The sequence below is a fragment of the Scyliorhinus torazame genome, chromosome 4, assembly GCF_047496885.1.
Source record: "Scyliorhinus torazame isolate Kashiwa2021f chromosome 4, sScyTor2.1, whole genome shotgun sequence".
In the NCBI taxonomy this organism is placed as follows: Eukaryota; Metazoa; Chordata; class Chondrichthyes; order Carcharhiniformes; family Scyliorhinidae; genus Scyliorhinus; species Scyliorhinus torazame.
The window spans coordinates 362,420,226-362,448,021 of record NC_092710.1 but is presented as its reverse complement, the minus strand read 5'-3'; the positions used below and the strand labels follow the sequence as shown (position 1 = coordinate 362,448,021).

At 56.2% G+C, this 27,796-nt stretch overlaps 1 protein-coding gene across 1 annotated transcript in view; it reads right to left on the bottom strand.

Moving 5' to 3' along the window:
* Nucleotides 1-27,796, bottom strand: part of LOC140411222 (MAM domain-containing glycosylphosphatidylinositol anchor protein 1-like) — an 875,194-nt gene that overhangs the window by 714,915 nt on the left and 132,483 nt on the right. The window contains exon 2 of the mRNA XM_072500330.1: nucleotides 10,932-11,071. Coding sequence (XP_072356431.1) covers nucleotides 10,932-11,071 — 140 coding nt within the window. The remainder of the gene's footprint in view (nucleotides 1-10,931; nucleotides 11,072-27,796) is intronic.

Sequence of the window (27,796 nt, the reverse complement as noted above, 5' to 3'; positions counted from 1 at the left end):
CCAGGACAGTCTGTAAAGGGGACAGGTGGGTATATGGACCAGGACGGTCTGTAAAGGGGACAGGTGGGTCTGTGGACCAGGACAGTCTGTAAAGGGGACAGGTGGGTCTGTGAACCAGGACGGTCTGTAAAGGGGACAGGTGGGTCTGTGGACCAGGACGCTCTGTAAAGGGGACAGGTGGGTCTGTGGACCAGGACGGTCTGTAAAGGGGACAGGTGGGTCTGTGGACCAGGACAGTCTGTAAAGGGGACAGGTGGGTCTGTGGACCAGGACAGTCTGTAAAGGGGACAGGTGGGTCTGTGGACCAGGACGCTCTGTAAAGGGGACAGGTGGGTCTGTGGACCAGGACAGTCTGTAAAGGGGACAGGTGGGTCAGTGAACCAGGACAGTCTGTAAAGGGGACAGGTGGGTCTGTGGACCAGGACAGTCTGTAAAGGGGACAGGTGGGTCTGTGGACCAGGACAGTCTGTAAAGGGGACAGGTGGGTCTGTGGACCAGGACGCTCTGTAAAGGGGACAGGTGGGTCTGTGGACCAGGACGGTCTGTAAAGGGGACAGGTGGGTATATGGACCAGGACAGTCTGTAAAGGGGACAGGTGGGTCTGTGGACCAGGACGGTCTGTAAAGGGGACAGGTGGGTATATGGACCAGGACGGTCTGTAAAGGGGACAGGTGGGTCTGTGGACCAGGACGCTCTGTAAAGGGGACAGGTGGGTCTGTGAACCAGGACAGTCTGTAAAGGGGACAGGTGGGTATATGGACCAGGACGGTCTGTAAAGGGGACAGGTGGGTCTGTGGACCAGGACAGTCTGTAAAGGGGACAGGTGGGTCTGTGAACCAGGACGGTCTGTAAAGGGGACAGGTGGGTCTGTGGACCAGGACAGTCTGTAAAGGGGACAGGTGGGTCTGTGGACCAGGACAGTCTGTAAAGGGGACAGGTGGATCTGTGGACCAGGACAGTCTGTAAAGGGGACAGGTGGGTCTGTGGACCAGGACAGTCTGTAAAGGGGACAGGTGGGTCTGTGGACCAGGACAGTCTGTAAAGGGGACAGGTGGGTCTGTGGACCAGGACAGTCTGTAAAGGGGACAGGTGGGTCTGTGGACCAGGACGCTCTGTAAAGGGGACAGGTGGGTATATGGACCAGGACGGTCTGTAAAGGGGACAGGTGGGTCTGTGGACCAGGACGGTCTGTAAAGGGGACAGGTGGGTCTGTGGACCAGGACAGTCTGTAAAGGGGACAGGTGGGTCTGTGGACCAGGACGCTCTCTAAAGTGGACAGGTGGGTCTGTGGACCAGGACAGTCTGTAAAGGGGACAGGTGGGTCTGTGGACCAGGACGCTCTGTAAAGGGGACAGGTGGGTATATGGACCAGGACGGTCTGTAAAGGGGACAGGTGGGTCTGTGGACCAGGACGGTCTGTAAAGGGGACAGGTGGGTCTGTGGACCAGGACGGTCTGTAAAGGGGACAGGTGGGTCTGTGGACCAGGACGCTCTGTAAAGGGGACAGGTGGGTCTGTGGACCAGGACGGTCTGTAAAGGGGACAGGTGGGTATATGGACCAGGACGGTCTGTAAAGGGGACAGGTGGGTATATGGACCAGGACGGTCTGTAAAGGGGACAGGTGGGTCTGTGGACAAGGACGCTCTGTAAAGGGGACAGGTGGGTCTGTGAACCAGGACAGTCTGTAAAGGGGACAGGTGGGTATATGGACCAGGACGGTCTGTAAAGGGGACAGGTGGGTCTGTGGACCAGGACAGTCTGTAAAGGGGACAGGTGGGTCTGTGAACCAGGACGGTCTGTAAAGGGGACAGGTGGGTCTGTGGACCAGGACAGTCTGTAAAGGGGACAGGTGGGTCTGTGGACCAGGACAGTCTGTAAAGGGGACAGGTGGGTCTGTGGACCAGGACAGTCTGTAAAGGGGACAGGTGGGTCTGTGGACCAGGACAGTCTGTAAAGGGGACAGGTGGGTCTGTGGACCAGGACAGTCTGTAAAGGGGACAGGTGGGTCTGTGGACCAGGACAGTCTGTAAAGGGGACAGGTGGGTCTGTGGACCAGGACGCTCTGTAAAGGGGACAGGTGGGTATATGGACCAGGACGGTCTGTAAAGGGGACAGGTGGGTCTGTGGACCAGGACGGTCTGTAAAGGGGACAGGTGGGTCTGTGGACCAGGACAGTCTGTAAAGGGGACAGGTGGGTCTGTGGACCAGGACGCTCTGTAAAGGGGACAGGTGGGTCTGTGGACCAGGACAGTCCGTAAAGGGGACAGGTGGGTCTGTGGACCAGGACGCTCTGTAAAGGGGACAGGTGGGTCTGTGAACCAGGACGGTCTGTAAAGGGGACAGGTGGGTCTGTGGACCAGGACGGTCTGTAAAGGGGACAGGTGGGTCTGTGGACCAGGACGCTCTGTAAAGGGGACAGGTGGGTCAGTGAACCAGGACAGTCTGTAAAGGGGACAGGTGGGTCTGTGGACCAGGACGGTCTGTAAAGGGGACAGGTGGGTCTGTGGACCAGGACGCTCTGTAAAGGGGACAGGTGGGTCTGTGGACCAGGACGCTCTGTAAAGGGGACAGGTGGGTCTGTGGACCAGGACGCTCTGTAAAGGGGACAGGTGGGTCAGTGAACCAGGACAGTCTGTAAAGGGGACAGGTGGGTCTGTGGACCAGGACAGTCTGTAAAGGGGACAGGTGGGTCTGTGAACCAGGACAGTCTGTAAAGGGGACAGGTGGGTCTGTGGACCAGGACGCTCTGTAAAGGGGACAGGTGGGTCTGTGGACCAGGACAGTCTGTAAAGGGGACAGGTGGGTCTGTGGACCAGGACGCTCTGTAAAGGGGACAGGTGGGTCTGTGAACCAGGACGGTCTGGAAAGGGGACAGGTTGGTCAGTGAACCAGGACAGTCTGTAAAGGGGACAGGTGGGTCTGTGGACCAGGACAGTCTGTAAAGGGGACAGGTGGGTCTGTGGACCAGGACGCTCTGTAAAGGGGACAGGTGGGTCTGTGGACCAGGACGCTCTGTAAAGGGGACAGGTGGGTCTGTGGAAAAGGACGCTCTGTAAAGGGGACAGGTGGGTCTGTGGACCAGGACATTCTGTAAAGGGGACAGGTGGGTCTGTGGACCAGGACAGTCTGTAAAGGGGACAGGTGGGTCTGTGGACCAGGACGCTCTGTAAAGGGGACAGGTGGGTCTGTGGACCAGGGCGCTCTGTAAAGGGGACAGGTGGGTCAGTGAACCAGGACAGTCTGTAAAGGGGACAGGTGGGTCTGTGGACCAGGACAGTCTGTAAAGGGGACAGGTGGGTCTGTGGACCAGGACAACAGGTGGGTCAGTGAACCAGGACAGTCTGTAAAGGGGACAGGTGGGTATATGGACCAGGACAGTCTGTAAAGGGGACAGGTGGGTCTGTGGACCAGGACGCTCTGTAAAGGGGACAGGTAGGTCTGTGGACCAGGACGCTCTGTAAAGGGGACAGGTGGGTATGTGGACCAGGACGGTCTGTAAAGGGGACAGGTGGGTATATGGACCAGGACAGTCTGTAAAGGGGACAGGTGGGTCTGTGGACCAGGACGGTCTGTAAAGGGGACAGGTGGGTATATGGACCAGGACGGTCTGTAAAGGGGACAGGTGGGTCTGTGGACCAGGACGCTCTGTAAAGGGGACAGGTGGGTCTGTGAACCAGGACAGTCTGTAAAGGGGACAGGTGGGTATATGGACCAGGACGGTCTGTAAAGGGGACAGGTGGGTCTGTGGACCAGGACAGTCTGTAAAGGGGACAGGTGGGTCTGTGAACCAGGACGGTCTGTAAAGGGGACAGGTGGGTCTGTGGACCAGGACAGTCTGTAAAGGGGACAGGTGGGTCTGTGGACCGGGACAGTCTGTAAAGGGGACAGGTGGGTCTGTGGACCAGGACGCTCTGTAAAGGGGACAGGTGGGTATATGGACCAGGACGGTCTGTAAAGGGGACAGGTGGGTCTGTGGACCAGGACGGTCTGTAAAGGGGACAGGTGGGTCTGTGGACCAGGACAGTCTGTAAAGGGGACAGGTGGGTCTGTGGACCAGGACAGTCTGTAAAGGGGACAGGTGGGTCTGTGGACCAGGACGCTCTGTAAAGGGGACAGGTGGGTATATGGACCAGGACGGTCTGTAAAGGGGACAGGTGGGTCTGTGGACCAGGACAGTCTGTAAAGGGGACAGGTGGGTCTGTGGACCAGGACGCTCTGTAAAGGGGACAGGTGGGTCTGTGGACCAGGACAGTCTGTAAAGGGGACAGGTGGGTCTGTGAACCAGGACGCTCTGTAAAGGGGACAGGTGGGTCTGTGGACCAGGACAGTCTGTAAAGGGGACAGGTGGGTCTGTGGACCAGGACAGTCTGTAAAGGGGACAGGTGGGTCTGTGAACCAGGACAGTCTGTAAAGGGGACAGGTGGGTCTGTGGACCAGGACAGTCTGTAAAGGGGACAGGTGGGTCTGTGGACCAGGACAGTCTGTAAAGGGGACAGGTGGGTCTGTGGACCAGGACGCTCTGTAAAGGGGACAGGTGGGTATATGGACCAGGACGGTCTGTAAAGGGGACAGGTGGGTCTGTGGACCAGGACGGTCTGTAAAGGGGACAGGTGGGTCAGTGCACCAGGACGCTCTGTAAAGGGGACAGGTGGGTGTGTGGACCAGGACAGTCTGTAAAGGGGACAGGTGGGTCTGTGGACCAGGACGGTCTGTAAAGGGGACAGGTGGGTCTGTGGACCAGGACGCTCTGTAAAGGGGACAGGTGGGTCTGTGGACCAGGACGGTCTGTAAAGGGGACAGGTGGGGCTGTGGACCAGGACGCTCTGTAAAGGGGACAGGTGGGTCTGTGGACCAGGACGGTCTGTAAAGGGGACAGGTGGGTCTGTGGACCAGGACGGTCTGTAAAGGGGACAGGTGGGTCTGTGGACCAGGACAGTCTGTAAAGGGGACAGGTGGGTCTGTGGACCAGGACAGTCTGTAAAGGGGACAGGTGGGTATATGGACCAGGACGGTCTGTAAAGGGGACAGGTGGGTCTGTGGACCAGGACGCTCTGTAAAGGGGACAGGTGGGTCTGTGAACCAGGACGGTCTGTAAAGGGGACAGGTGGGTCTGTGGACCAGGACAGTCTGTAAAGGGGACAGATGGGTCTGTGGACCAGGACGCTCTGTAAAGGGGACAGGTGGGTCTGTGGACCAGGACGGTCTGTAAAGGGGACAGGTGGGTCTGTGGACCAGGACGGTCTGTAAAGGGGACAGGTGGGTCAGTGAACCAGGACGCTCTGTAAAGGGGACAGGTGGGTCTGTGGACCAGGACGCTCTGTAAAGGGGACAGGTGGGTCAGTGAACCAGGACGGTCTGTAAAGGGGACAGGTGGGTCTGTGGACCAGGACGGTCTGTAAAGGGGACAGGTGGGTCTGTGGACCAGGACGCTCTGTAAAGGGGACAGGTGGGTCTGTGAACCAGGACGGTCTGTAAAGGGGACAGGTGGGTCTGTGGACCAGGACAGTCTGTAAAGGGGACAGATGGGTCTGTGGACCAGGACGCTCTGTAAAGGGGACAGGTGGGTCTGTGGACCAGGACGGTCTGTAAAGGGGACAGGTGGGTCTGTGGACCAGGACGGTCTGTAAAGGGGACAGGTGGGTCAGTGAACCAGGACGCTCTGTAAAGGGGACAGGTGGGTCTGTGGACCAGGACGCTCTGTAAAGGGGACAGGTGGGTCAGTGAACCAGGACGGTCTGTAAAGGGGACAGGTGGGTCTGTGGACCAGGACGGTCTGTAAAGGGGACAGGTGGGTCTGTGGACCAGGACGGTCTGTAAAGGGGACAGGTGGGTCTGTGGACCAGGACGCTCTGTAAAGGGGACAGGTGGGTCTGTGGACCAGGACGGTCTGTAAAGGGGACAGGTGGGTCTGTGAACCAGGACGGTCTGTAAAGGGGACAGGTGGGTCTGTGGACCAGGACAGTCTGTAAAGGGGACAGGTGGGTCTGTGAACCAGGACGGTCTGTAAAGGGGACAGGTGGGTCTGTGGACCAGGACAGTCTGTAAAGGGGACAGGTGGGTCTGTGAACCAGGACAGTCTGTAAAGGGGACAGGTGGGTATGTGAACCAGGACGGTCTGTAAAGGGGACAGGTGGGTCTGTGGACCAGGACGGTCTGTAAAGGGGACAGGTGGGTCTGTGGACCAGGACAGTCTGTAAAGGGGACAGGTGGGTCTGTGGACCAGGACGCTCTGCAAAGGGGACAGGTGGGTCTGTGGACCAGGACGGTCTGTAAAGGGGACAGGTGGGTCTGTGGACCAGGACAGTCTGTAAAGGGGACAGGTGGGTCTGTGGACCAGGACGGTCTGTAAAGGGGACAGGTGGGTCTGTGGACCAGGACGCTCTGTAAAGGGGACAGGTGGGTCTGTGGACCAGGATGGTCTGTAAAGGGGACAGGTGGGTCAGTGAACCAGGACAGTCTGTAAAGGGGACAGGTGGGTCTGTGGACCAGGACGCTCTGTAAAGGGGACAGGTGGGTCTGTGGACCAGGACAGTCTGTAAAGGGGACAGGTGGGTATATGGACCAGGACAGTCTGTAAAGGGGACAGGTGGGTCTGTGGACCAGGACAGTCTGTAAAGGGGACAGGTGGGTCAGTGAACCAGGACAGTCTGTAAAGGGGACAGGTGGGTCTGTGGACCAGGACAGTCTGTAAAGGGGACAGGTGGGTCTGTGGACCAGGACGCTCTGTAAAGGGGACAGGTGGGTCTGTGGACCAGGACGCTCTGTAAAGGGGACAGGTGGGTCTGTGGACCAGGACGCTCTGTAAAGGGGACAGGTGGGTCTGTGGACCAGGACGGTCTGTAAAGGGGACAGGTGGGTCTGTGGACCAGGACAGTCTGTAAAGGGGACAGGTGGGTCTGTGGACCAGGACAGTCTGTAAAGGGGACAGGTGGGTCTGTGGACCAGGACGCTCTGTAAAGGGGACAGGTGGGTCTGTGGACCAGGACAGTCTGTAAAGGGGACAGGTGGGTCAGTGAACCAGGACAGTCTGTAAAGGGGACAGGTGGGTCTGTGGACCAGGACAGTCTGTAAAGGGGACAGGTGGGTCTGTGGACCAGGACAGTCTGTAAAGGGGACAGGTGGGTCTGTGGACCAGGACGCTCTGTAAAGGGGACAGGTGGGTCTGTGGACCAGGACGGTCTGTAAAGGGGACAGGTGGGTATATGGACCAGGACAGTCTGTAAAGGGGACAGGTGGGTCTGTGGACCAGGACGGTCTGTAAAGGGGACAGGTGGGTATATGGACCAGGACGGTCTGTAAAGGGGACAGGTGGGTCTGTGGACCAGGACGCTCTGTAAAGGGGACAGGTGGGTCTGTGAACCAGGACAGTCTGTAAAGGGGACAGGTGGGTATATGGACCAGGACGGTCTGTAAAGGGGACAGGTGGGTCTGTGGACCAGGACAGTCTGTAAAGGGGACAGGTGGGTCTGTGAACCAGGACGGTCTGTAAAGGGGACAGGTGGGTCTGTGGACCAGGACAGTCTGTAAAGGGGACAGGTGGGTCTGTGGACCAGGACAGTCTGTAAAGGGGACAGGTGGATCTGTGGACCAGGACAGTCTGTAAAGGGGACAGGTGGGTCTGTGGACCAGGACAGTCTGTAAAGGGGACAGGTGGGTCTGTGGACCAGGACAGTCTGTAAAGGGGACAGGTGGGTCTGTGGACCAGGACAGTCTGTAAAGGGGACAGGTGGGTCTGTGGACCAGGACGCTCTGTAAAGGGGACAGGTGGGTATATGGACCAGGACGGTCTGTAAAGGGGACAGGTGGGTCTGTGGACCAGGACGGTCTGTAAAGGGGACAGGTGGGTCTGTGGACCAGGACAGTCTGTAAAGGGGACAGGTGGGTCTGTGGACCAGGACGCTCTCTAAAGGGGACAGGTGGGTCTGTGGACCAGGACAGTCTGTAAAGGGGACAGGTGGGTCTGTGGACCAGGACGCTCTGTAAAGGGGACAGGTGGGTATATGGACCAGGACGGTCTGTAAAGGGGACAGGTGGGTCTGTGGACCAGGACGGTCTGTAAAGGGGACAGGTGTGTCTGTGGACCAGGACGGTCTGTAAAGGGGACAGGTGGGTCTGTGGACCAGGACGCTCTGTAAAGGGGACAGGTGGGTCTGTGGACCAGGACGGTCTGTAAAGGGGACAGGTGGGTATATGGACCAGGACGGTCTGTAAAGGGGACAGGTGGGTATATGGACCAGGACGGTCTGTAAAGGGGACAGGTGGGTCTGTGGACAAGGACGCTCTGTAAAGGGGACAGGTGGGTCTGTGAACCAGGACAGTCTGTAAAGGGGACAGGTGGGTATATGGACCAGGACGGTCTGTAAAGGGGACAGGTGGGTCTGTGGACCAGGACAGTCTGTAAAGGGGACAGGTGGGTCTGTGAACCAGGACGGTCTGTAAAGGGGACAGGTGGGTCTGTGGACCAGGACAGTCTGTAAAGGGGACAGGTGGGTCTGTGGACCAGGACAGTCTGTAAAGGGGACAGGTGGGTCTGTGGACCAGGACAGTCTGTAAAGGGGACAGGTGGGTCTGTGGACCAGGACAGTCTGTAAAGGGGACAGGTGGGTCTGTGGACCAGGACAGTCTGTAAAGGGGACAGGTGGGTCTGTGGACCAGGACAGTCTGTAAAGGGGACAGGTGGGTCTGTGGACCAGGACGCTCTGTAAAGGGGACAGGTGGGTATATGGACCAGGACGGTCTGTAAAGGGGACAGGTGGGTCTGTGGACCAGGACGGTCTGTAAAGGGGACAGGTGGGTCTGTGGACCAGGACAGTCTGTAAAGGGGACAGGTGGGTCTGTGGACCAGGACGCTCTGTAAAGGGGACAGGTGGGTCTGTGGACCAGGACAGTCCGTAAAGGGGACAGGTGGGTCTGTGGACCAGGACAGTCTGTAAAGGGGACAGGTGGGTCTGTGGACCAGGACAGTCTGTAAAGGGGACAGGTGGGTCTGTGGACCAGGACAGTCTGTAAAGGGGACAGGTGGGTATATGGACCAGGACGGTCTGTAAAGGGGACAGGTGGGTCTGTGGACCAGGACGCTCTGTAAAGGGGACAGGTGGGTCTGTGTACCAGGACGGTCTGTAAAGGGGACAGGTGGGTCTGTGAACCAGGACAGTCTGTAAAGGGGACAGGTGGGTCTGTGGACCAGGACAGTCTGTAAAGGGGACAGGTGGGTCTGTGAACCAGGACAGTCTGTAAAGGGGCAGGTGGGTCTGTGGACCAGGACAGTCTGTAAAGGGGACAGGTGGGTCTGTGGACCAGGACAGTCTGTAAAGGGGACAGGTGGGTCTGTGGACCAGGACAGTCTGTAAAGGGGACAGGTGGGTCTGTGGACCAGGACGCTCTGTAAAGGGGACAGGTGGGTCTGTGGACCAGGACAGTCTGTAAAGGGGACAGGTGGGTCTGTGGACCAGGACGGTCTGTAAAGGGGACAGGTGGGTCTGTGGACCAGGACGGTCTGTAAAGGGGACAGGTGGGTCAGTGAACCAGGACGCTCTGTAAAGGGGACAGGTGGGTCTGTGAACCAGGACGCTCTGTAAAGGGGACAGGTGGGTCTGTGGACCAGGACAGTCTGGAAAGGGGACAGGTGGGTCTGTGGACCAGGACAGTCTGTAAAGGGGACAGGTGGGTCTGTGGACCAGGACGGTCTGTAAAGGGGACAGGTGGGTCTGTGGACCAGGACGCTCTGTAAAGGGGACAGGTGGGTCTGTGGACCAGGACAGTCTGTAAAGGGGACAGGTGGGTCTGTGGACCAGGACTCTCTGTAAAGGGGACAGGTGGGTCTGTGGACCAGGACGGTCTGTAAAGGGGACAGGTGGGTCTGTGGACCAGGACGGTCTGTAAAGGGGACAGGTGGGTCTGTGGACCAGGACGGTCTGTAAAGGGGACAGGTGGGTCTGTGGACCAGGACGGTCTGTAAAGGGGACAGGTGGGTCTGTGGACCAGGACGCTCTGTAAAGGGGACAGGTGGGTCTGTGGACCAGGACGGTCTGTAAAGGGGACAGGTGGGTCTGTGGACCAGGACGCTCTGTAAAGGGGACAGGTGGGTCTGTGGACCAGGACGCTCTGTAAAGGGGACAGGTGGGTCTGTGGACCAGGACAGTCTGTAAAGGGGACAGGTGGGTCTGTGGACCAGGACTCTCTGTAAAGGGGACAGGTGGGTCTGTGGACCAGGACAGTCTGTAAAGGGGACAGGTGGGTCTGTGGACCAGGACGCTCTGTAAAGGGGACAGGTGGGTCTGTGGACCAGGACAGTCTGTAAAGGGGACAGGTGGGTCAGTGGACCAGGACGGTCTGTAAAGGGGACAGGTGGGTCTGTGGACCAGGGCGCTCTCTAAAGGGGACAGGTGGGTCTGTGGACCAGGACGGTCTGTAAAGGGGACAGGTGGGTCTGTGGACCAGGACAGTCTGTAAAGGGGACAGGTGGGTCTGTGAACCAGGACGGTCTGTAAAGGGGACAGGTGGGTCTGTGAACCAGGACAGTCTGTAAAGGGGACAGGTGGGTCTGTGGACCAGGACAGTCTGTAAAGGGGACAGGTGGGTATATGGACCAGGACGGTCTGTAAAGGGGACAGGTGGGTCTGTGGACCAGGACAGTCTGTAAAGGGGACAGGTGGGTCTGTGGACCAGGACGGTCTGTAAAGGGGACAGGTGGGTTTCTGGACCAGGACGGTCTGTAAAGGGGACAGGTGGGTCTGTGGACCAGGACGCTCTGTAAAGGGGACAGGTGGGTCTGTGGACCAGGACAGTCTGTAAAGGGGACAGGTGGGTCTGTGGACCAGGACGCTCTGTAAAGGGGACAGGTGGGTCTGTGGACCAGGACGGTCTGTGTTCATATTGCTGCTTGAACAGCTTCTTCGATAACAACAATCAGAAAGATGTTCAGACACTACCTGGGGTCTGGGATGTCCCGTCACGAGGCAAACAAGGACCAGTGTGCTGCCCTCCCGGATGGTGTAAACCCGTTCACTGATGTCATCTTCCTTCACCACACAGGCCTGACCAGAATGGACAATGCGAGCATTGGCTGGAGCTACAACACACACAAAACCAGCTTCAGACACACACAGGCGAGCAGAGAGACAACTGCAATTCATTAAACTGATTGACACGAAATTGCGAACAGCTCTGAGCACCGCTTCCGCACTAACCAGACAGCGATGGAAAAGGAATGTGCATTTTAACATTCACATTTTAAAAGATTTACCTCAACACCATTGATACAGTGGAAGAGCCTCAAGGCATTGCACAGAAAATATTCAAAATGGGCATTGTGAAATGTGGAGGTTTGAGAGTCAGCAACCACAGAGAGAATCCCTACAGGGCGGAAGGAGGCCAGTCGGCCCATCGAATCTGCACCTATCCTCAGAAAGAGCACCTTACCCAGACCCACCTCCCTACCCTATCCCCATAACCCCCCCACCCCTCCCTCCCCCTAACCTGCACCTTTTTAGACACTATGGGGAAATTTAGCATGGCCAATCCACCTAACCAGCACATCTTTGGGCTGTTATCGAGAGGGGCTGGCAGGGAAGGTAGTGCAATGTTCCTCCTGAAGAATGTTTGAGGTGAGGGACGCCGACAGTGTCCCTGCTGATTTCATCTGTGGGAAGTGCACCCATCTCCAGCTCCTCAGAAACCGCGTTAGGGAACTGGAGCTGGAGCTGGATGAACTGCGGGAGGCAGAGGTGGTCATAGATAGAAGCTTCAGGGATGTAGTTACTCCGAAGAATAAAGATAGATGGGTGACAGTGAGAGGGGCTGGGAGGAAGCAGTCAGTACAGGGATCCCCTGTGGTCGTTCCCCTTAGTAACAAGTATACCGCTTTGGATACTGTTGGTGGGGTGTGGGGACTTACCAGGGGTAAGCCATGGGGTACAGATCTCTGGCACAGAGTCTGTCCCTGTTGCTCAGAAGGGAAGGGAGGAGAGGAGTAGAGTATTAGTCATTGGAGACTCCATAGTTAGGGGGATAGATAGGAGATTCTGTGGGAACGAGAGAGACTCACGGTTGGTGTGTTGCCTCCCAGGTGCCAGGGTGCGTGATGTCTCGGATCGTGTTTTCAGGATCCTTAAGGGGGAGGGGGAGCAGCCCCAAGTCGTGGTCCACATAGGTACCAACGACATAGGTAGAAAAAGGTATAGGGATGTAAGGCAGGAATTAGAACATAGAACATAGAACGATACAGCGCAGTACAGGCCCTTCGGCCCACGATGTTGCACCGAAACAAAAGCCATCTAACCTACACTATGCCATTATCTTCCATGTGTTTATCCAATAAACTTTTAAATGCCCTCAATGTTGGCGAGTTCACTACTGTTGCAGGTAGTGCATTCCACGGCCTCACTACTCTTTGCGTAAAGAACCTACCTCTGACCTCTGTCCTATATCTATTACCCCTCAGTTTAAAGCTATGTCCCCTCGTGCCAGCCATATCCGTGGGAGAAGGCTCTCACTGTCCACCCTATCCAACCCCCTGATCATTTTGTATGCCTCTATTAAGTCTCCTCTTAACCTTCTTCTCTCCAACGAAAACAACCTCAAGTCCATCAGCCTTTCCTCATAAGATTTTCCCTCCATACCAGGCAACATCCTGGTAAATCTCCTCTGCACCCGCTCCAAAGCCTCCACGTCCTTCCTATAATGCGGTGACCAGAACTGTACGCAATACTCCAAATGCGGCCGTACCAGAGTTCTGTACAGCTGCAACATGACCTCCTGACTCCGGAACTCAATCCCTCTACCAATAAAGGCCAACACTCCATAGGCCTTCTTCACCACCCTATCAACCTGGGTGGCAACTTTCAGGGATCTATGTACATGGACACCTAGATCCCTCTGCTCATCCACACTTCCAAGAACTTTACCATGAGCCAAATATTCCGCATTCCTGTTATTCCTTCCAAAGTGAATCACCTCACACTTCTCTACATTAAACTCCATTTGCCACCTCTCAGCCCAGCTCTGCAGCTTATCTATATCCCTCTGTAACCTGCCACATCCTTCCACACTGTCGACAACACCACCGACTTTAGTATTGTCTGCAAATTTACTCACCCACCCTTCTGCGCCCTCCTCTAGGTCATTGATAAAAATGACAAACAGCAACGGCCCCAGAACAGATCCTTGTGGTACGCCACTTGTAACTGAACTCCATTCTGAACATTTCCCATCAACCACCACCCTCTGTCTTCTTTCAGCTAGCCAATTTCTGATCCACATCTCTAAATCACCCTCAATCCCCAGCCTCCGTATTTTCTGCAATAGCCTACCTTGGGGAACCTTATCAAACGCTTTGCTGAAATCCATATACACCACATCAACTGCTCTACCCTCGTCTACCTGTTCAGTCACCTTCTCAAAGAACTCAATAAGGTTTGTGAGGCATGACCTACCCTTTACAAAGCCATGCTGACTATCCCTGATCATATTATTCTGCAGAAAATACGGAGGCATGGGATTCTGGGTGATTTAGCAGTTTGGATCAGAAATTGGCTAGCTGTAAGAAGACAGAGGGTGGTGGTTGATGGGAAATGTTCAGCCTGGAGTCAAAGAACAAACAAAGAACAAAGAAATGTACAGCACAGGAACAGGCCCTTCGGCCCTCCAAGCCCGTGCCGACCATGCTGCCCGACTAAACTTCAATCTTCTACACTTCCTGGGTCCGTATCCCTCTATTCCCATGCTATTCATGTATTTGTCAAGATGCCCCTTAAATGTCACTATCGTCCCTGCTTCCACTACCTCCTCCGGTAGTGAGTTCCAGGCACCCACTACCCTCTGCGTAAAAAACTTGCCTCGTACATCTACTCTAAACCTTGCCCCTCTCACCTTAAACCTATGCCCCCTAGTAATTGACCCCTCTACCCTGGGGAAAAGCCTCTGACTATCCACTCTGTCTATGCCCCTCATAATTTTGTAGACCTCTATCAGGTCGCCCCTCAACCTCCTTCGTTCCAGTGAGAACAAACCGAGTTTATTCAACCGCTCCTCATAGCTAATGCCCACCATACCAGGCAACATTCTGGTAAATCTCTTCTGCACCCTCTCCAAAGCCTCCACATCCTTCTGGTAGTGTGGCGACCAGAATTGAACACTATACTCCAAGTGTGGCCTAACTAAGGTTCTATACAGCTGCAACATGACTTGCCAATTCTTATACTCAATGCCCCAGCCAATGAAGGCAAGCATGCCGTATGCCTTCTTGACTACCTTCTCCACCTGTGTTGCCCCTTTCAATGACCTGTGGACCTGTACTCCTAGATCTCTTTGACTTTCAATACTCTTGAGGGTTCTACCATTCACTGTATATTCCCTACCTGCATTAGACCTTCCAAAATGCATTACCTCACATTTGTCCGGATTAAACTCCATCTGCCATCTCTCCGCCCAAGTCTCCAAACGATCTAAATCCTGCTGTATCCTCCGACAGTCCTCATCGCTAACCGCAATTCCACCAACCTTTGTGTCGTCTGCAAACTTACTAATCAGACCAGTTACATTTTCCTCCAAATCATTTATATATACTACAAAGAGCAAAGTCCCAGCACTGATCCCTGTGGAACACCACTGGTCACAGCCCTCCAATTAGAAAAGCATCCTTCCATTGCTACTCTCTGCCTTCTATGGCCTAGCCAGTTCTGTATCCACCTTGCCAGCTCACCCCTGATCCCGTGTGACTTCACCTTTTGTGAGTCCAGTTACTAGTGGTGTACCACAAGGATCTGTTTTGAGGCCACTGCTGTTTGTCATTTTTATAAATGACCTGGAGGAGGGCGTAGAAGGATGGGTGAGTAAATTTGCAGATGACACTAAAGTCGGTGGAGTTGTGGACAGTGCGGAAGGATGTTACAAGTTACAGAGAGACATAGATAAGCTGCAGCGCTGGGCTGAGAGGTGGCAAATGGAGTTTAATGCAGAAAAGTGTGAGGTGATTCATTTTGGAAAGAGTAACAGGAAGACTGAGTACTGGGCTAATGGTAAGATTCTTGGCAGTGTGGATGAGCAGAGAGATCTCGGTGTCCATGTACATAGATCCCTGAAAGTTGCCACCCAGGTTGATAGGGTTGTTAAGAAGGCGTACGGTGTGTTAGCGTTTATTGGTAGAGGGATTGAGTTTCGGAGCCATGAGGTCATGTTGCAGCTGTACAAAACTCTGGTGCGGCCGCATTTGGAGTATTGCGTGCAATTCTGGTCGCCGCATTATAGGAAGGATGTGGAAGCATTGGAAAGGGTGCAGAGGAGATTTACCAGAATGTTGCCTGGTATGGAGAGAAGATCTTATGAGGAAAGGCTGAGGGACTTGAGGCTGTTTTCGTTAAAGAGAAGATTAAGAGGTGACTTAATTGAGGCATACAAGATGATCAGAGGATTGGATATGGTGGACAGTGAGAGCCTTTTTCCTCGGATGGTGATGTCTAGCACGAGAGGACATAGCTTTAAATTGAGGGGAGATAGATATAAGACAGATGTCAGAGGTAGGTTCTTTACTCAGAGAGTAGTAAGGGTGTGGAATGCCCTGCCTGCAACAGTAGTGAACTAGCCAACACTAAGGATATTCAAATGGTCATTGGATAGACATATGGACGATAAGGGAATAGTGTAGATGGGCTTTAGAGTGGTTTCACAGGTCGGCGCAACATCGAGGGCCGAAGGGCCTGTACTGAGCTGTTATGTTCTATGTTCTATTCCTTAAGTTTTAGAATACTCATGGACAAGGACGAGTGCTAAATTGGGGGAAGGCCAACTATACCAAAATTCGGCAGGAGCTGGGGAATGTGGATTGAACATAAGAACTAGGTGCAGGAGTCGGACATCTGGTTCTATTGGTTGGCGGGGTATGGAGCTGGTTGGAGGGAGTATTTACCTGGATGGCGGGTATGGGGCTGGTTGGAGGGGGTATTTACCTGGATGGAAGGTGTGGAGCTGGTTGGAGGGGGTATTTACCTGGATGGCGGGTATGGAGCTGGTTGGAGTGGGTATTTACCTGGATGGCGGGTATGGAGCTGGTTGGAGGGGGTATTTACCTGGATGGCGGGTGTGGAGCTGGTTAGAGGGGGTATTTACCTGGATGGCGGGTGTGGAGCTGGTTGGAGGGGGGTATTTACCTGGATGGCGGGTATGGGGCTGGTTGGAGGGGGTATTTACCTGGATGGCGGGTATGGGGCTGGTTGGAGGGGGGTATTTACCTGGATGGCGGGTATGGGGCTGGTTGGAGGGGGGTATTTACCTGGATGGCGGGTGTGGAGCTGGTTGGAGGGGGGTATTTACCTGGATGGCGTGTGTGGAGCTGGTTGGAGGGGGTATTTACCTGGATGGCGGGTGTGCAGCTGGTAGGAGGGGGTATTTACCTGGATGGCGGGTATTGAGCTGGTTGGAGAGGTATTTACCTGGATGGTGGGTATGGAGCAGGTTAGAGGGGGGATTTACCTGGATGGTGGGTATGGGGCTGGTTGGAGGGGGTATTTACCTGGATGGCGGGTATGGAGCTGGTTGGAGGGGGGGATTTACCTGGATGTTGGGTATGGGGCTGGTTGGAGGGGGTATTTACCTGGATGGAGGGTATGGAGCTGGTTGGAGGGGTATTTACCTGGATGGTGGGTATGGAGCTGGTTGGAGGGGGTATTTACCTGGATGGCGGGTATGGTGCTGGTTGGAGGGGGTATTTACCTGGATGGCGGGTATGGGGCTGGTTGGAGGGGGTATTTACCTGGATGGCAGGTATGGAGCTGGTTGGAGGGGGTATTTACCTGGATGGCGGGTATGGAGCTGGTTGGAGGGGGTATTTACCTGGATGGCGGGTATGGAGCTGGTTGGAGGGTATTTACCTGGATGGAGGGTATGGAGCTGGTTGGAGGGGGTATTTACCTGGATGGCGGGTATGGAGCTGGTTGGAGGGGGTATTTACCTGGATGGCGGGTGTGGGGCTGGTTGGAGGGGGTATTTACCTGGATGGTGGGTATGGAGCTGGTTGGAGGGGGTATTTACCTGGATGGTGGGTATGGGGCTGGTTGGAGGGGGTATTTACCTGGATGGTGGGAATGGGGCTGGTTGGAGGGGGTATTTACCTGGATGGAGGGTATGGAGCTGGTTGGAGGGGATATTTACCTGGATGGCGGGTATGGAGCTGGTTAGAGGGGGTATTTACCTGGATGGCGGGTGTGGAGCTGGTTGGAGGGGGGTATTTACCTGGATGGCGAGTGTGGGGCTGGTTGGAGGGGGTGTTTACCTGGATGGCGGGTATGGAGCTGGTTGGAGGGGGTATTTACCTGGATGGCGGGTATGGAGCTGGTTGGAGGGGGGTATTTACATGGATGGTGGGTATGGGGCTGGTTGGAGGGGGTATTTACCTGGATGGCGGGTATGGAGCTGGTTGGAGGGGGGGATTTACCTGGATGTTGGGTATGGGGCTGGTTGGAGAGGGGTATTTACCTGGATGGTGGGTATGGAGCTGGTTGGAGGGGGTATTTACCTGGATGGCGGGTACGGTGCTGGTTGGAGGGGATATTTACCTGGATGGCGGGTATGGAGCTGGTTGGAGGGGATATTTACCTGGATGGAGGGTATGGAGCTGGTTGGAGGGGGTATTTACCTGGATGGAGGGTATGGAGCTGGTTGGAGGGGGTAATTACCTGGATGGCGGGTATGGAGCTAGTTGGAGGGTGGTATTTACCTGGATGGAGGGTATGGAGCTGGTTGGAGGGGGTATTTACCTGGATGGCGGGTATGGTGCTGGTTGGAGGGGGTATTTACCTGGATGGCGGGTATGGAGCTGGTTGGAGGGGGTATTTACCTGGATGGCGGGTATGGAGCTGGTTGGAGGGGTTATTTACCTGGATGGTGGGTATGGAGCTGGTTGGAAGGGGTATTCACCTGGATGGCGGGTGTGGAGCTGGTTGGAGGGGGTATTTACCTGGATGGCGGGTATGGAGCTGGTTGGAGGGGGTATTTACCTGGATGGCGGGTATGGTGCTGGTTGGAGGGGGTATTTATCTGGATGGCGGGTGTGGAGCTGGTTGGAGGAGGTATTTACCTGGATGGCGGGTATGGGGCTGGTTGGAGGGGGTATTTAACTGGATGGCGGGTATGGGGCTGGTTGGAGGGGGTATTTACCTGTATGGCGGGTATGGAGCTGGTTGGAGGGGGTATTTACCTGTATGGCGGGTGTGGAGTTGGTTGGAAGGGGTATTTACCTGGATGGAGGGTATGGAGCTGGTTGGAGGGGGGTATTTACCTGGATGGAGGGTATGGAGCTGGTTGGAGGGAGTATTTACCTGGATGGCGGGTGTGGAGTTGGTTGGAAGGGGTATTTACCTGGATGGAGGGTATGGAGCTGGTTGGAGGGGGGTATTTACCTGGATGGAGGGTATGGGGCTGGTTGGAGGGGGTATTTACCTGGATGGCGGGGTGTGGGGCTGGTTGGAGGGGGGTATTTACCTGGATGACGGAGATGGAGCTGGTTGGAGGGGGTATTTACCTGGATGGAGGGTATGGAGCTGGTTGGAGGGGGTATTTACCTGGATGGCGGGGTGTGGGGCTGGTTGGAGGGGGGTATTTACCTGGATGACGGAGATGGAGCTGGTTGGAGGGGGTATTTACCTGGATGGAGGGTAAGGAGCTGGTTGGAGGGGGTATTTACCTGGATGGCGGGTATGGAGCTGGTTGGAGGGGGTATTTACCTGGATGGCGGGTATGGAGCTGGTTGGAGGGGGTATTTACCTGGATGACGGAGATGGAGCTGGTTGGAGGGGGTATTTACCTGGATGGCGGGTATGGGGCTGGTTGGAGGGGGTATTTTCCTGGATGGAGGGTATGGAGCTGGTTGGAGGGGGGTACTTACCTGGATGGCGGGTATGGGGCTGGTTGGAGGGGGTATTTACCTGGATGGCGAGTATGGAGCTGGTTGGAGGGGGTATTTACCTGGATGGCGGGTATGGGGCTGGTTGGAGGGGGTATTTACCTGGATGGCGGGTATGGAGCTGGTTGGAGGGGGGTACTTACCTGGATGGCGGGTATGGGGCTGGTTGGAGGGGGTATTTACCTGGATGACGGGGATGGAGCTGGTTGGAGGGGGTATTTACCTGGATGGCGGTGTGGAGCTGGTTGGAGGGGGTATTTACCTGGATGGAGTGTATGGAGCTGGTTGGAGGGGGTATTTACCTGGATGGTGTGTATGGAGCTGGTTGGAGGGGGGTATTTACCTGGATGGCGGGTATGTAGCTGGTTGGAGGGGGTATTTACCTGGATGGCGGGTATGGAGCTGGTTGGAGGGGGTATTTACCTGGATGGTGGGTATGGGGCTGGTTGGAGGGGGGTATTTACCTGGATGGCGGGTATGTAGCTGGTTGGAGGGGGTATTTACCTGGATGGCGGGTATGGAGCTGGTTGGAGGGGGTATTTACCTGGATGGCGGGTATGGAGCTGGTTGGAGGGGGTATTTACCTGGATGGCGGGTGTGGGGCTGGTTGGGGGGGTATTTACCTGGATGGCGGGTATGGGGCTGGTTGGAGGGGGTATTTACCTGGATGGAGGGTATGGAGCTGGTTGGAGGGGGGTATTTACCTGGATGGAGGGTATGGAGCTGGTTGGAGAGGGGTATTTACCTGGATGGCTGGTATGGAGCTGGTTGGAGGGGGGTATTTACCTGGATGGCGGGTGTGGGGCTGGTTGGAGGGGGGTGTTTACCTGGATGACAGGTGTGGAGCTGGTTGGAGTAGTATTTACCTGGATGGCCGGTATGGGGCTGGTTGGAGGGGGTATTTACCTGGATGGCGGGTGTGGGGCTGGTTGGAGGGGGTATTTACCTGGATGGCGGGTATGGGGCTGGTTGGAGGGGTATTTACCTGGATGGCGGGGTGTGGGGCTGGTTGGAGGGGGGTATTTACCTGGATGGCGGGTGTGGAGCTGGTTGGAGGGGGGTACTTACCTGGATGGCGGGTATGGGGCTGGTTGGAGGGGGTATTTACCTGGATGGCGGGTATGGAGCTGGTTGGAGGGGGTATTTACCTGGATGGCGGGTATGGAGCTGGTTGGAGGGGGGTACTTACCTGGATGGCGGGTATGGGGCTGGTTGGAGGGGGTATTTACCTGGATGACGGGGATGGAGCTGGTTGGAGGGGGTATTTACCTGGATGGCGGGTATGGAGCTGGTTGGAGGGGGTATTTACCTGGATGGTGGGTATGGAGCTGGTTGGAGGGGGGTATTTACCTGGATGGAGTGTATGGAGCTGGTTGGAGGGGGTATTTACCTGGATGGTGGGTATGGAGCTGGTTGGAGGGGGGTATTTACCTGGATGGCGGGTATGTAGCTGGTTGGAGGGGGTATTTACCTGGATGGCGGGTATGTAGCTGGTTGGAGGGGGTATTTACCTTGATGGCGGGTATGGAGCTGGTTGGAGGGGGTATTTACCTGGATGGCGGGTATGGAGCTGGTTGGAGGGGGTATTTACCTGGATGGCGGGTGTGGGGCTGGTTGGGGGGGTATTTACCTGGATGGCGGGTATGGGGCTGGTTGGAGGGGGTATTTACCTGGATGGAGGGTATGGAGCTGGTTGGAGGGGGGTATTTACCTGGATGGAGGGTATGGAGCTGGTTGGAGAGGGGTATTTACCTGGATGGCGGTTATGGAGCTGGTTGGAGGGGGGTATTTACCTGGATGGCGGGTGTGGGGCTGGTTGGAGGGGGGTGTTTACCTGGATGACAGGTGTGGAGCTGGTTGGAGGAGTATTTACCTGGATGGCCGGTATGGGGCTGGTTGGAGGGGGTATTTACCTGGATGGCGGGTGTGGGGCTGGTTGGAGGGGGTATTTACCTGGATGGCGGGTATGGGGCTGGTTGGAGGGGTATTTACCTGGATGGCGGGGTGTGGGGCTGGTTGGAGGGGGGTATTTACCTGGATGGCCGGTATGGGGCTGGTTGGAGGGGGTATTTACCTGGATGGCGGGGTGTGGGGCTGGTTGGTGGGGGTATTTACCTGGATGACGGAGATGGAGCTGGTTGGAGGGGGTATTTACCTGGATGGCGGGTATGGAGCTGGTTGGAGGGGGTATTTACCTGGATGGCGGGTATGGGGCTTGTTGGAGGGGGATATTTACCTGGATGGCAGGTGTGGAGCTGGTTGGAGGGGGGTATTTACCTGGATGGTGGGTATGGAGCTGGTTGGAGGGGGATATTTACCTGGATGGCGGGTATGGAGCTGGTTGGAGGGGGTATTTACCTGGATGGCGGGTGTGGGGCTGGTTGGAGGGGGGTGTTTACCTGGATGACAGGTGTGGAGCTGGTTGGAGGAGTATTTACCTGGATGGCCGGTATGGGGCTGGTTGGAGGGGGTATTTACCTGGATGGCGGGTGTGGGGCTGGTTGGAGGGGGTATTTACCTGGATGGGGGGTATGGGGCTGGTTGGAGGGGTATTTACCTGGATGGCGGGGTGTGGGGCTGGTTGGAGGGGGGTATTTACCTGGATGGCCGGTATGGGGCTGGTTGGAGGGGGTATTTACCTGGATGGCGGGGTGTGGGGCTGGTTGGAGGGGGTATTTACCTGGATGACGGAGATGGAGCTGGTTGGAGGGGGTATTTACCTGGATGGCGGGTATGGAGCTGGTTGGAGGGGGTATTTACCTGGATGGCGGGTATGGGGCTGGTTGGAGGGGGATATTTACCTGGATGGCAGGTGTGGAGCTGGTTGGAGGGGGGTATTTACCTGGATGGTGGGTATGGAGCTGGTTGGAGGGGGATATTTACCTGGATGGCGGGTATGGAGCTGGTTGGAGGGGGTATTTACCTGGATGGCGGGTATGGAGCTGGTTGGAGGGGGTATTTACCTGGATGGCGGGTATGGAGCTGGTTGGAGGGGGGTATTTGCCTGGATGGCGGGTAGGGGCTTGTTGGCGGGGGGTATTTACCTGGATGGCGGGTGTGGAGCTGGTTGGAGGGGGTATTTACCTGGATGGCGGGTGTGGTGCTGGTTGGAGGGGGTATTTATCTGGATGGCGGGTGTGGAGCTGGTTGGAGGAGGTATTTACCTGGATGGCGGGTATGGGGCTGGTTGGAGGGGGTATTTACCTGTATGGCGGGTATGGAGCTGGTTGGAGGGAGTATTTACCTGGATGGCGGGTGTGGAGATGGTTGGAAGGGGTATTTACCTGGATGGCGGGTATGGAGCTGGTTGGAGGGGGTAATTACCTGAATGGAGGGTATGGAGCTGGTTGGAGGGGGGTATTTACCTGGATGGATGGTATGGAGCTGGTTGGAGGGGGGTATTTACCTGGATGGAGGGTATGGAGCTGGTTGGAGGGGGGTATTTACCTGAATGGAGGGTATGGAGCTGGTTGGAGAGGGGTATTTACCTGGGTGGCGGGAATGGAGCTGGTTGGAGGGGGGTATTTACCTGGATGGCGGGTATGGAGCTGGTTGGAGGGGGTATTTACCTGGATGGCGGGTATGGGGCTGGTTGGAGGGGGTATTTACCTGGATGGCGGGTATGGAGCTGGTTGGAGGGGGTATTTACCTGGATGGCGGGTATGGGGCTGGTTGGAGGGGGTATTTACCTGGATGGCGGGAATGGAGCTGGTTGGAGGGGGGTATTTACCTGGATGGCGGGTATGGAGCTGGTTGGAGGGGGTATTTACCTGGATGGCGGGTATGGAGCTGGTTGGAGGGGGGGTATTTACCTGGATGGCGGATGTGGAGCTGGTTGGAGGGGGGTATTTACCTGGATGGTGGTATGGAGCTGGTTGGATAGGGTATTTACCTGGATGGCGGGTATGGGGCTGGTTGGAGGGGCGTATTTACCTGGATGGCGGGTATGGGGCTGGTTGGAGGGGGTATTTACCTGGATGGCGGGTATGGAGCTGGTTGGAGGGGGTATTTACCTGGATGGCGGGTATGGGGCTGGTTGGAGGGGGTATTTACCTGGATGGCGGGAATGGAGCTGGTTGGAGGGGGGTATTTACCTGGATGGCGGGTATGGAGCTGGTTGGAGGGGGTATTTACCTGGATGGCGGGTATGGAGCTGGTTGGAGGGGGTGTTTACCTGGATGGCGGGTGTGGGCTGGTTGGGGGGGTATTTACCTGGATGGCGGGTATGGAGCTGGTTGGATAGGGTATTTACCTGGATGGCGGGTATGGGGCTGGTTGGAGGGGGGTATTTAACTGGATGGCGGGTGTGGAGCTGGTTGTAGGGGGTATTTACCTGCATGGCAAGTATGGAGCTGGTTGGAGGGGGTATTTACCTGGATGGCGGGTATGGGGCTGGTTGGAGGGGGTATTTACTTGTATGGCGGGTATGGGGCTGGTTGGAAAGGGTATTTACCTGTATGGCGGGTATGGGGCTGGTTAGAGGGGGTATTTACCTGTATGGCGGATATGGGGCTGGTTGGAAGGGGTATTTACCTGGATGGCAGGTATGGGGCTGGTTGGAGGGGGGTATTTACCTGGATGGAGTGTATGGAGCTGGTTGGAGGGGGTATTTACTTGGATGGCGGGTGTGGGGCTGGTTGGAGGGGGTATTTACCTGGATGGCGGGTATCGGGCTGGTTGGAGGGGGGTATTTACCTGGATGGCGGGTATGGAGCTGGTTGGAGGGGGTATTTATCTGGATGGCGGGTATGGAGCTGTTTGGAGGGGGTATTTACCTGGATGGCGGGTATGGGGCTGGTTGGAGGGGGTATTTAACTCGATGGCGGGTGTGGGGCTGGTTGGAGGGGTATTTACCTGGATGGCGGGTATGGGGCTGGTTGGAAGGGGTATTTACCTGGATGGCGGGTTTGGAGCTGGTTGGAGGGGGTATTTACCTGGATGGCCGGTATGTAGCTGGTTGGAGGGGGTATTTACCTGGATGGCGTGTTTGGGGCTGGTTGGAGGAGTATTTATCTGGATGGCGGGTATGGAGCTGGTTGGAGGGGGTATTTACCTGGATGGCCGGTATGTAGCTGGTTGGAGGGGGTATTTACCTGGATGGCGGGTATGGAGCTGGTTGGAGGGGGTATTTACCTGGATGGCCGGTATGTAGCTGGTTGGAGGGGGTATTTACCTGGATGGCGGGTTTGGGGCTGGTTGGAGGAGTATTTACCTGGATGGCGGGGTGTGGGGCTGGTTGGAGGGGGGTATTTACCTGGATGACGGGTATGGAGCTGGTTGTGGGGGGGTATTAACCTGGATGGTGGGTATGGAGATGGTAATAGGGATATTTACCTGGATGGCGGGTGTGGAGCTGGTTGGAGGGATATTTACCTGGATGGCGGGTGTGGAGCTGGTTGGAGGGGGTATTTACCTGGATGGCGGGTATGGAGCTGGTTGGAGGGGGTATTTACCTGGATGGTGGGTATGGGGCTGGTTGCAGGGGGTATTTACCTGGATGGTGGGTGTGGAGCTGGTTGGAGGGGGTATTTACCTGGATGGCGGGTATGGGGCTGGTTGGAGGGGGTATTTACCTGGATGGCGGGTATGGGGCTGGTTGGAGGGGGTATTTACCTGGATGGCGGGTATGGGGCTGGTTAGAAGGGGTATTTACCTGTATGGCGGGTATGGAGCTGGTTGGAGAGATATTTACCTGGATTGCGGGGTATGGGGCTGGTTGGAGGGGGTATTTACCTGGATGGCGGGTCTGGAGCTGGTTGGAGGGGGTATTTACCTGGATGGCAGGTATGGGGCTGGTTGGAAGGGGTATTTACCTGTATGGCGGGTATGGAGCTGGTTGGAGGGATATTTACCTGGATGGCGGGTGTGGAGCTGGTTGGAGGGGGGTATTTGCCTGGATGGCGGGTATGGAGCTGGTTGGAGGGGGGTATTAACCTGGATGGCGGGTATGGGGCTGGTTGGAGGGGGGTATTTACCTGGATGGCGGGTATGGGGCTGGTTGGAGGGGGTATTTACCTGGATGGCGGGTATCGGGCTGGTTGGAGGGGGGTATTTACCTGGATGGCGGGTATGGGGCTGGTTGGAGGGGGGTATTTACCTGGATGGCGGGTGTGGAGCTGGTTGGAGGGGGTATTTACCTGGATGGCGGGTATGGGGTTGGTTGGAGGGGCGTATTTACCTGGATGGCGGGTGTGGAGCTGGTTGGGGGGGTATTTACCTGGATGGCGGGCATCGAGCTGGTTGGAGGGGGGTATTTACCTGGATGGCGGGTGTGGAGCTGGTTGGAGGGGGTATTTACCTGGATGGCGGGTATGGGGCTGGTTGGAGGGGGTATTTACCTGGATGGCATGTATGGAGCTGGTTGGAAGGGGGTATTTACCTGGATGGCGGATGTGGAGCTGGTTGGAGGGGGGTATTTACCTGGATGGTGGGTATGGAGCTGGTTGGAGGGGGGTATTTACCTGGATGGCGGGTATGGAGCTGGTTGGAGGGGGTATTTACCTGGATGCCGGGTGTGGGGCTGGTTGGGGGGGTATTTACCTGGATGGCGGGTATGGAGCTGGTTGGAGGGGGGTATTTACCTGGATGGCGGGTATGGAACTGGTTGGAGGGGGTATTTACCTGGATGGCGGGTGTGGGGCTGGTTGGGGGGGTATTTACCTGGATGGCGGGTGTGGAGCTGGTTGGAGGGGGGTATTTACCTGGATGGCGGGTGTGGGGCTGGTTGGGGGGGTATTTACCTGTACGGAGGGTATGGGACTGGTTGGAGGGGGTATTTACCTGGATGGCGGGTATGGAGCTGGTTGGAGGGGGGTATTTACCTGGATGGCGGGTGTGGGGCTGGTTGGAGGGGGTATTTACCTGGATGGCGGGTATGGGGCTGGTTGGAGGGGGGTATTTAACTGGATGGCGGGTGTGGAGCTGGTTGTAGGGGGTATTTTCCTGCATGGCAGGTATGGAGATGGTTGGAGGGGGTATTTACCTGGATGGCGGGTATGGGGCTGGTTGGAGGGGTTATTTACCTGTATGGCGGGTATGGGGCTGGTTGGAAGGGGTATTTACCTGTATGGCGGGTATGGGGCTGGTTGGAGGGGGGTATTTACCTGTATGGCGGGTATGGGGCTGGTTGGAAGGGGTATTTACCTGGATGGCCGGTATGGGGCTGGTTGGAGGGGGTATTTATTTGGATGGCGGGTATGGAGCTGATTGGAGGGGGCATTTACCTGGATGGCGGGTATGGGGCTGGTTGGAGGGGGGTATTTACCTGGATGGCGGGTATGGAGCTGGTTGGAGGGGGTATTTATCTGGATGGCGGGTATGGAGCTGGTTGGAGGGGGTATTTACCTGGATGGCGGGTATGGGGCTGGTTGGAGGGAGGTATTTAACTCGATGGCGGGTGTGGAGCTGGTTGGATGGGGTATTTACCTGGATGGCGGGTATGGGGCTGGTTGGAAGGGGTATTTACCTGGATGGCAGGTATGGAGCTGGTTGGATGGGGTATTTACCTGGATGGCGGGTATGGGGCTGGTTGGAAGGGGTATTTACCTGGATGGCGGGTATGGAGCTGGTTGGAGGGGGTATTTACCTGGATGACGGGTGTGCAGCTGGTTGGAGGGGGTATTTACCTGGATGGCGGGTATGGAGCTGGTTGGAGGGGGTATTTACCTGGATGGTGGGTGTGGAGCTGGTTGGAGGGGCGTATTTACCTGGATGGCGGGTATGGAGCTGGTTGGAGGGGGGTATTTACCTGGATGGCGGGTATGGGGCTGGTTGGAGGGGGTATTTACCTGGATGGCGGGTATGGAGCTGGTTGGAGGGGGTATTTACCTGGATGGCGGGTATGGGGCTGGTTGGAAGGGGTATTTGCCTGTATGGCGGGTATGGAGCTGGTTGGAGGGATATTTACCTGGATGGCGGGTGTGGAGCTGGTTGGAGGGGGTATTTGCCTGTATGGCGGGTATGGAGCTGGTTGGAGGGGGGTATTTACCTGGATGGCAGGGTAATGGTGCTGGTTGGAGGGGGTATTTACCTGGATGGCGGGTAATGGGCTGGTTGGAAGGATATTTACCTGGATGGCGGGTGTGGAGCTGGTTGGAGGGGGGTATTTACCTGAATGGCAGGTATGGAGCTGGTTGGAGGGGGGTATTTACCTGGATGGCGGGTATGGGGCTGGTTGGAGGGGGGTATTTACCTGGATGGCGGGTATGGGGCTGGTTGGAGGGGGTATTTACCTGGATGGCGGGTATGGGGCTGGTTGGAGGGGGTATTTACCTGGATGGCGGGTATGGAGCTGGTTGGAGGGGGTATTTATCTGGATGGCGGGTATGGAGCTGTTTGGAGGGGGTATTTACCTGGATGGCGGGTATGGGGCTGGTTGGAGGGGGGTATTTAACTCGATGGCGGGTGTGGAGCTGGTTGGAGGGGGTATTTACCTGGATGGCCGGTATGTAGCTGGTTGGAGGGGGTATTTACCTGGATGGCGGGTTTGGGGCTGGTTGGAGGAGTATTTACCTGGATGGCGGGGTGTGGGGCTGGTTGGAGGGGGGTATTTACCTGGATGACGGGTATGGAGCTGGTTGTGGGGGGGTATTAACCTGGATGGTGGGTATGGAGATGGTAATAGGGATATTTACCTGGATGGCGGGTGTGGAGCTGGTTGGAGGGATATTTACCTGGATGGCGGGTGTGGAGCTGGTTGGAGGGGGGTATTTACCTGGATGGCAGGTATGGAGCTGGTTGGAGGGGGGTATTTACCTGGATGGCGGGTATGGGGCTGGTTGGAGGGGGGTATTTACCTGGATGGCGGGTATGGGGCTGGTTGGAGGGGGTATTTACCTGGATGGCGGGTGTGGGGCTGGTTGGGGGGGTATTTACCTGGATGGCGGGTATGGAGCTGGTTGG